The 10,223-nt window shown below is 33.1% G+C and overlaps 1 protein-coding gene across 1 annotated transcript in view; it reads left to right on the plus strand.

The window, feature by feature from the left end:
- Positions 1-2,678: 2,678 nt before the first annotated feature.
- The window catches only part of LOC127848568 (tyrosine 3-monooxygenase-like), a 48,112-nt gene continuing 40,567 nt past the window's right edge, over positions 2,679-10,223 (plus strand). Inside the window, exon 1 of the mRNA XM_052381100.1 lies at positions 2,679-3,151. Coding sequence (XP_052237060.1) covers positions 3,065-3,151 — 87 coding nt within the window. The 5' untranslated portion in view covers positions 2,679-3,064. The remainder of the gene's footprint in view (positions 3,152-10,223) is intronic.

Here is a 10,223-nt window from a genome sequence, read left to right on the forward strand (position 1 = left end):
TAATATCAATTATTTTTATCTATTTTTAATATGCAAGAACTGTCGCATGCGATTGACAAGGAATCCAATAAAAGAAATTAAGCGCAAATGTGATAAGTCATTCGAACGAGCTACCCTAAAGTATATAATGTTGTAGACATGAAGCCTTTATTCATTTTAGAGATGCCGTGACGCTAACAGAACAATAGGTCGTTAAATGATGTCCTTCAATACGTCGTATGGGCCCCATATCTGATTCGGCGAACACCTTAACCATCAAAGTAGTCGTGGTTATATCTTTCAAGTAAAATTAATCAATGCACTTTTGAATAAGTTTTCAAAATGACAGAGGCAGGAGTTGATTTGTTTGAACCATTCATTGTTCCTCCTTATTCGTTGGAACATATTAAATCATATTTTGAATGTATTGTTCGGCTGTTTCAATTGAGAATCATGGCAGCTGTTTTGCGTCTTTCTACGGAGGTAAGGCAGAAAGAAGTTATACGTGAGTTGTCAGTATTAAACATAATAACGGTCTTTAGATGGAAAACGTTCAAATTTAGAAAGTTATTACAACTACTGTTCCCCATTTTATTTTGAAAATTAAGTTTTATTCGAATGTTAATAGTCGTCATTAGTGTAGCTTAATATGTATCTAGTTTAACATATAGATGCCATTAGAGTCGCGTGTGTAAAACCAGTATTTTTATCAAATTAAAGCAAACTAAGTCGGACGAACGATTTCTAATCAAAACATCACTATCCCATTAAACAGGTACACAACTAAAGGAAGTTTGATCAATATTAGATGGCCACGTTTGTGGAATATCTCTTAAGTACATGTATATATTGTGAATACATTTTAGTGCAACTTTAGTAGCTGTGTTTTTCAGCGAAATTTTCCTTTTGAGATGTGTATGCGTTTAAATACTAAGAGTACATTCTAATTAACACTGTGTGATATTTTGGAGATAAACTAAGAAACAATTATTGTGCAATTTATGTTTATACCTTCTGAATACAAACACACATACGAACGAGCGAAAGAACGAATGAACAAACGAACAAAATAATGATAACATTAGCACTTAACCCTTACAGTGCGGAAACCGAGTTGTGAAGGCCTTTGCAAACAGTTTGGATCCAGATGAGACGCCACAGAACGTGGCGTCTCATCTGGATCCAAACTGTTTGCTATTCTGATAGTATTCTTTGAAAAAAAATCGAAGAAAATGCTAATTTTAGAAATTTAGCAGACGACATTTTAGCAGACGACAAATTTCCCAGCATGCAAAGGGTTAAATGATGTGTCATAGAATTGGAAGTAAAGCAATTAGCGGTGCTAGATTTAAAACAAAAGATCACTTTTATGGTAGTTTACAATAGTCGTAAATGCCTGAAACATACTTTGTTCAGTTATTCTTAATTGGCAATTGATACATGTAACATATGTTCGAAACTTTAAAGTTATATATATTTCTATATGACAATAAACCATAAACATAAACAACGCCGACAAACGGTAAGAAAGATTGCGATCTAAAAAGTATAGTATTGAGCTTATTTGAACATGCTATCAGCGAAATGGGTTGAACTTTAAGTGCTATAATAAAAAAAGGAAAATAAACCTATTAGTTCAGACTGAAAGTAAATTAGTAAGAGATCATAATTTGTTAATAGTAATGTAATTATTGACAACGATGTTTTCGTGAACGATGATTACAATTCATTGTTATATGGTTAATTTATAGTAAAATAAATACGCAACGTAGTAGATACAACGCAGTAGATATAACAAATATACGTATAATGAAACAATCTACTCAGATGAGCGTACATCACGTCGCTTTGTTGAAATGCTGCTATTCGATTGTTAATCATACATCAGTTTTTATTTGTTTTATTGAATTTATATAGTAGTGTCGAGCGTTAAATAAACAAAATGTAACATCATGCGCAAGTCACATTGTTAATATTACTTACTATATAAATGTTCAAAGGCGATTTCTCTACACATAACATGTATCTTAAAACATAAAACATCAGTCAGGTAGTGTCATAAGCAACTTAACAAATGAACGTTCTTCCGTTATAATGCTGCTCACAATTGTGAAAACGCTCCGAAAATGTTGCTCATAGAAACAACTTTGCACGTCTATTGACAGATAAATGTTGTAAACTTCTGGGCAGGACTCGGTGTAAACTCAATTTATCCTAATATAGTCATGAGCATTCCCATTATTGTAAAAACGCGATTATTTCATTGATGTATAGACGTACGGAAATTTCAAATCAATGCATACAGCGCTGTCAATGCTTCTATACGGCGCTGTCAATGCTTCTACAAGCAAAACTTGACTTGTCGCTACAGCTTCGGATGAGACAAAAGCTTAAAACGATATTGAATGACTTTTCAATGAATGTGTAGCTATTTGTGATTTCAGAACAAATAAATAAAACTTTTAAGTCATTGATTCAGATTGAATAATGCGTCTGCGTGATTGTTGTTGTCGGGGCTAATGCGTACTTGACGTCGTTAAAAGTGTTATATGGCTAATATTGAGAATTCAAGTTGTATTTATCGTTAGCTTAGAACGCGAATTCACGCGTGGGATAATATTTCAGTGAAAATCTTAATAATTTATGTAACTATCGATGAATCAATATGGTAGTATATAAACCCAGACGAGCTCAGAAAAGTATGCTATTGGCTACGGACATCACTTAGTTCTTATTTAGTTTTCAAAATCGGGATTGAAAATAAGCGCCAATAATTGTTTAAATTATTGACAGTGTTGAACAAATAGAACTCACAATCAGATAGCCAATTGACTTCTACAAGTGCTTTGCGTTTACAAACAGATGAATGACAATTTATTTGACTACTGGAATGGAATAACAATTACTAGAAACAGTTGTTTGTAATACCAGATAAATCAGTGTAGAAGAAATTCATTCACGCTTTCACTATAATATTATTAAAAATATTAATTAAAATTCAAAAAATAGTTTGTGAAGTTCATTTTGCATTTGGTATTGAAAACATTATAATATATTAGGAATACCGAACACATAAGGCGCAATAATGAATGTTGAAACAATTATGACAGCCACAACGGACGCAGAGGCAGCCAAACGCAGATTGGCTTTTCAGAAAAGCTTCAGTCAAGAGGTAAGTTTAACCCATTTATGCCCAGTGGACTCTTCCATCCTTCTAAATTGGATCAATTTATTTCCAAAATTAGGGATGTCTAGTATATTTATTTCTTTATTTAGAATATTTCTTACAGATATTCATTGACGCAAACAGCGCAGACCCTGATGAGACGCCGCATGATGCGGCGTCTTATCTGGGTCTACGCTGTTTGCCAATGCCTTTTTTCTAGACGCTAGACTGGGTTAAACAAACTAATATTTTCTTTACATTATTCAAGCTCAAGAGTATTAGTTAACATGTTTTAACAAAATGCACATATTCTGTTTTGAATCAGTAGCACTTTTGTCGAAAACTTGTTATTTTACTGTAAACAAATAGATTTAACTATATTATTGTTCTAGTGCATGGCTTAACAGCAAATGTCCCTTGATTTTAATCAAAAATTATATCATCATAGACAGATGTTTATCAACTAAGATGCATACATTATCGAAACGAATGTTCATTCCTGCATGAACAAAAAGAATAGTTAATGCAAAGTCCAGTAAAGAATAATGTAACTAAAACATGTACACACAGGTTCTGTGACTTACTAGCAATGACATGTAATAATGGATTGCCCTATCAGAAATTGCTGCTAAACCCCATGCATCGGGAGTTTTCTTCCTCTGTGATAACATTAAATGTTGAACATAGCAATCGTTAAAATGACGACTTACCATTAAATAAATAATGAAAATGTTTGATCAAATTGCAAAAGTAGCTTCAAAAACTAAACGTTGTTTACCTGTCAACAAATTCTTAACCCATTTAAGCCTAGTGGACTCTCCCATCCTCCTAAATTGGATTAATTTATTTCCAAAATTAGGGATGTCTAGTTTATTTATTTCTATATTTAGAATAATTCTTACAGAAATTCCTTTAAGCAAACAGCGCAGACCCTGATGAGACGCCTCGCGGCGTCTCATCAGGGTCTACGCTGTTTGCCAAGGCGTTTTTTTTTTTCTAGACGCTAGGCATAAATGGGTTAAATATAAAACATAATTTTCACAATTAATGGACACATACGTTTGCAATAAAAATTACACCATTTTTTTATCAGAATGCGCTAATTCGAGGCTACATGTTCGAGTTTTACGTAAAGCCTCTCTGCGAAGCTTTTTCCTTTTATAGAAATTTGCGTGTATAAGTTTAAAATCGACCTTTGCACGCGCAGCAACTTTGAATCTCGAAAAGAACATCATTAATTCGTTGTCTTCAGAATTAAAATCACATATATATGAGCCTTGCAATATGAAAATGGGTTTAATGCATTTGCGGAAAGTGTCGTCCCAGATTAGTCCGCACAGGCTAATCAGGGACGACACTTTCCGCTTAAACTAGATTTTTGCTAAAAAGAGACTTTTTTAAGACATAAAATATCATAAAAGCGGAAATTGTCGTCCCTGATTAGCCTGTGAGGACTGCACAGGCTAATATGGGATAACACTTTACGCGCATGCCTTAAACCCCCTTTTTCACAGAGCACAGCCCATATATAATCCCGTTGTAGATATTCGTTGTCTCTAAGCTTGATATCTTTATGATTGTTGTCTCTTACAGCTCTCATTAAAATGCTACTCGAGAACATTAGAGTTCTTAACCTATTTATGCCCAGCGTCTAGAAAAAACGCCTTGGCAAACAGCGTAGACCCAGAGGAGACGCTGCATGATGCGACGTCTCATCAGGGTCTGCGCTATTTGCTTAAAGGAATTTCTGTAAGAACTGTCTAAATATAGAAATGAATATACTAGACATCCCTAATTTTGAAAATAAATTGATCCAATTTAGAAGGTTGGGAGAGTCCACTAGGCATAAATGGGTTAAAATGCTACTCGAGAAAATTAGAGTCCTGAATGAAGTCAGTTATAACACAATGCATACGAATTACTTTCAACTCAATCTAACCAACCAAGCGATATGTCCTATATGAATACTGCATGCGGCTACATTTGTTGCTTGCAAACTTGCTTCTATAGAAAGAGCATATTATATAATTGATAAATACTTACAAAAAATAATTAATTATTATAAACACAGACCAGAACCGTGACATTTCCTTATCATGTTCAAAAATATGTTCTTTTTATGTAAACTATTAAACAATAAATAATGAGTACTGTATATTTAATGCTACCTTATACAATCTTTTCGTTTTATAGTATGCGATATTAAAATTAGAATAATGGTTTGATAATTTTAAATATTTTCTTAAAATATTATTTGAAAATCTCAATATCTCTATAAAGGGGCCGTCGACTATGACATAGTTTTTCTCTATAATTGCAACCGGATATTTAGCTAAATGCGAAAGTTATGTCAAATAATTTACCTCTTTAGTAGATTACTTTGAACGATGGACAAACATGACGGAGTAAAGAGACGCATAGCTGAAATAAGACCCGGATGATTCATTAACAAGACCAACAACATTTATTCAGCAATAGTTTCAAGTTTCAATTTGTTTATTGCAACATCGGCAAATGCTTTTAACCATTAACATACAAGTAAACCAAATATAGTCAAAGTGCATCAGTACAACTCAAATAAAATCATGTAAATGAACTCGAACTACAATGAAGTATTCAACTCGAAGAGAGCAAAATAATAATAGTTAGACTAAAAACTTAGGATTTTATTTAATATTTTTTAAGAAGCAGCAAAAGCTTGTTATTTCTCCTCACGGAATTTCATGGCATCAATAATTAATTTAGTAACATTGTTTATGAATTTATAACTCTGACGGGTGAGTTTTTAAATGTCAATTAATTTGGCCAATTTGGTCGAATACAATTTTTGTTCGTAGATCTTTATTGATTGGGAATTATATATGTGAAAGATTTCGGTGTGTTTTCAATTTCCTTTTTTTTAGACTGTTGATATTGTTGTTTTCTTCTTTCTTTCTAATTGTGATGCAAAATTGATGAGAGTAATTCTGGGATTGAGCAAATCAACGGTGGATAAACATCGAGTATATTCTAGATTAATTATCGTGTAATGTATAGAAATTTTATATTTATGCTTCATTTTGGACGAGTCGGTTTTGTGTTTTTCCGAACTTCACAAGCTTAAATGTAATTTAAAATGGTATAGTGTAAAGATATGGTATTAAGTAATATCACGCTGGGTATGCGTATACTTTGATAACAGATGGCACTTCGATACCAGATAACAACAAAAGCCACGCGCGAGAGGTAAGTTCATCAGTTTTTTTTTAAGTTACATCATAAAGATTAGTTTTTTAGACAAGGCGCATGGTCGAGTTTATAAATGGTGTATCCTTTTCTATTGCAAAGAAAAAAATCACGGAAGAATGGTAGATTTTCCTCCAAAAATAGAAAATTCGGTCGGAAAACAGCATAAACTGGATGAACAGTAAACATTTCAACAAAATAAAACTACTTAGAAATATTGTAAGAAATTGTTTGATATTCCAGCATGTAAAGTAGTCACGGTGCTTCAAATACTGAAATTTTGATAGTATTCAATAGAATATAAACGAAGATAGAGAATGTTTTAATAGGTGGTATTCATGAAGTTGCGGATACTTTGATTCCCGATATAGGGCACTTCGGATATCATAGACTTTCAACAAATTGGGCACTCTGATAACCGAGTTTTATCTTCTACCTGAAATGCATTTATGTATATTATGGCTATTCTTACCAACCATTTTGAAGTACGAATCAATTTGAATTGTCAAGCCCGACACATTTGGAATCTATGCATAACGTAATTACATACACCTGTAAAATATAACCAATGGTGTTGTTCGTTTTCAAAAGTATAATTACTATTAATTTATATAATTAATATTATAAGTGCACATTTTAAATAAGATTTGAATGCTTATTTCTGAAGTCATATATTTCAAGTGAAGACCGAAAATAATTGTCTAAGTAATCATTTTGTTTTTACGTGGTAAATTGAGATTAAGAGAATTGAAAATACAACGGATCATGTGGATCAACACGACTGTGTTCAATTGAACTTATAGCAGGACTCTAGATAAGGGGAGCAAGGGGTCTTAAAGCGGCCAATACACCTCATAAAATCCTTTGTCATTGGTGCTCATTAGAATCGCATCATGAAGACTGTACTAGTTAATGCGTAACCACAAAATTTAAAAGAGATTGGAAAACTCCATTTATATTGAGCTCTACTAATAGGAAGCACTTCCCTTTACACTTCCCTTTCCATTCTATTATCATGCCAAAGGCATATGAACATGTTTCGATAATTTGTTTTTAATTTACGTCTGTACATACATTTTTATTTATTGCCTGCTTACTATAACAGTATTCAACCGCGAATTCTGCATTTCTGATTCACTAAATAGAGTGTGTTATATCTGGTAAAAAGTGTCCAGTTATCTGGAATCGAAGTGCCATTTTTTCAGATGATCGGTAAAAGAAGTGTCCATGAAAATTTGGCATCCGACTCTGAAAACATTTGAATTTCCTCAAATACGTTAGTTAAATTAAATTTAACATGTTGTAACATTAAAGGACATATTGATCTTTTATTTCGATTAGTTGGCACGTTCTTGATTTATTTCCAAGTATTTTTATTTTGATGACATACGTACTGATCATCGAATTCATGATGATTATCGATAAAATGTTATCTTTTTTTTATAATCCATTTTTTTCTCACGAATTTCTTGCTCCGCAATACGAAGTACAATGTTACGTGTCTGAAAACCAAATGAACAGAACATAAATGCAAAAAAGCTGAAGAACTGAACTCTCGCGCGTTGCTTTTGTTGTTATCTGGTATCGAAGTGCCATCTGTTATCAAAGTATCCGCATACCCGGCGTGAATATTAAAACCAAACAATTTTTATTTTCGGAAATGAATGATAGAATTAAATTTTTTAGGGAATGGATGAAACACGGTTCAATACTGTCATGGATATATGAATTGGAAATCATACGATACCTTTTCAAAGATTACGGCCGGCAATTGTTGATTAAAAATACTTACATTTTATTGTGATCTTATACGACGAAATTTAAAATGATGGGTGAAACGTATCTAAGGGTTGAAATGAAGCCTATTACACGAGAATTTAGTAAAAAAAAAGTTTTAAATTAAATGTAACTTTCTAAGGGACAACATATGCGTAAAAATACACATCTAAGTGGTACAGGGTAAAGTTGGCAATATTTAAACACAAGCGGTTTAATAGTCCTCTATACCATGTGGTGGACTTATTGTCAAATACATGTTGCAAATCAATGCAGCATTGTGATTTTATTTAAGAACAGCACATTATATAAAGCCGTGCTCTGTGAAAAGGGGGTTTAATGCATGTCCGTAAAGTGTCTTCCCAGATTAGCCTGTGCAGTTTGCACAGCCTTATCAGGGACGACTCTTTCCGCTTAAACTTGATTTTTGCTGAGAAGAGACTTTCTTTAAACAAAAATATAATACAAACGGAAAGTGTCGTCCCTGATTAGCCTGTGCGGACTGCACAGGCTAATCTGGGTCTACACTTTGCGCAGATGCATTAAACCACCTTTACACAGAGCGCGTCTCAAATATGGTCGTGTTAATTCATGTTCATTTTAAATAAAGATTGAGATGAATCTTACAATTTAAATTTAATCACAAATCAACTCAAACAACAAATCAAGACAAATTTCATATCAAATAAAAAGCACACTTACAACGACCCAACCAAAATTGTTTGAATATGGTAGTTGTTGATTCTTGCCGCGGAAGGTACCATTTTGTTTGTAAAAAATGCTGTTGCAAACGTGCTGTGAAAGTATTAAGCACGCAACAAAGCGCACTTCTGTATATAACAATCTCATAATTGTTCACCCTGTTATAACATGAAATCGAATTTTGAGTTTCATATAAAAACCTTTTTATTTAATTCGCACAGATAAAGAAATATTCTGGATATTGTCAGTTTAATAAAACAGCATAAAATATATCATGAGGGTTGAGACATTGACGTAATGTTATATATATAAAAGCTGCGTGTATATAATTAATTATAAATCCGCGTCATGCGAACATGCGTCTTATGACAAAAGCGACCAGCGTAGCTTCCGAGACGACAAAACCTTACCTTACTTAAAAATGAAGATGGTAGCCTGTGACCATACTGCGCGAATCCCATTTAAAGTGATTTTATGGGCATCTAACAGTATATAGGTGTCTATCGCAACCGTTGTTTATTTTTGGTGTTTTCACTTCATATACACTTATATTTGTTTATGCAGCACCAACATACTAAAACAATTTCCCGGAAAGAGAAAAATAATCAATTTGAATATCAACCGTACTTTCTTTTTGACAACTGACGACAGATATGATTCGATGTACGATGTGAGTCTAAATGTAGTTTTCATGCAGATTCGTTAGAACGACACAAAGACACAATTTTGTTTTACGGATCATTTTGGCTTAGAGGACTGGGGAGTCATGTAAAATATCGAAAATAACATGTATTTTATATAAACAACTGGTAGCAAGATGAGTTGTAGATAATTGGTCAGTTACCACATTTTAACTAATTCTTTTGACCTGTTAATTCTTTTCAGCTCATTTCAACATTGAAAAATGCTCATAATATCACTTTAAATTAGACCCATTAACTAATGACGTGGGTCATATTTCTGCACGCTTGGATTTCCCTAGACCAAATCATAGGAATGTGATGAACAAGCCTTAATGAAATTTTTGTAGCCTTTACCAGTTTGCAAATGATTGTCGTTATTTAATACTGATAACACGTTAAGAACATGTTTTGTGAATCGTGCAAATCAAGTCCGCGCCTAAAAACGGTCCCAACCCGATCATTTACAAACCGATTATCGGGCATACTGCCCCATTCATTAACTATTTGTTGCACGAAATTCTATATTAGTACAAATCGTTAAGATTCTTTCAATTACGATGGATTGCGTTCCTGATGAATGGCGTTTGAACAAATTGACTTTTTGATATTGATATTGGACCTATTGTATTCTGCCAGCCTCCACAACACTATTAAATTTACTCGATCAATTAACAAAACACATTAGTACTTAA

Source organism: Dreissena polymorpha, chromosome 10 (assembly GCF_020536995.1).
Source record: "Dreissena polymorpha isolate Duluth1 chromosome 10, UMN_Dpol_1.0, whole genome shotgun sequence".
NCBI lineage: Eukaryota > Metazoa > Mollusca > Bivalvia > Myida > Dreissenidae > Dreissena > Dreissena polymorpha.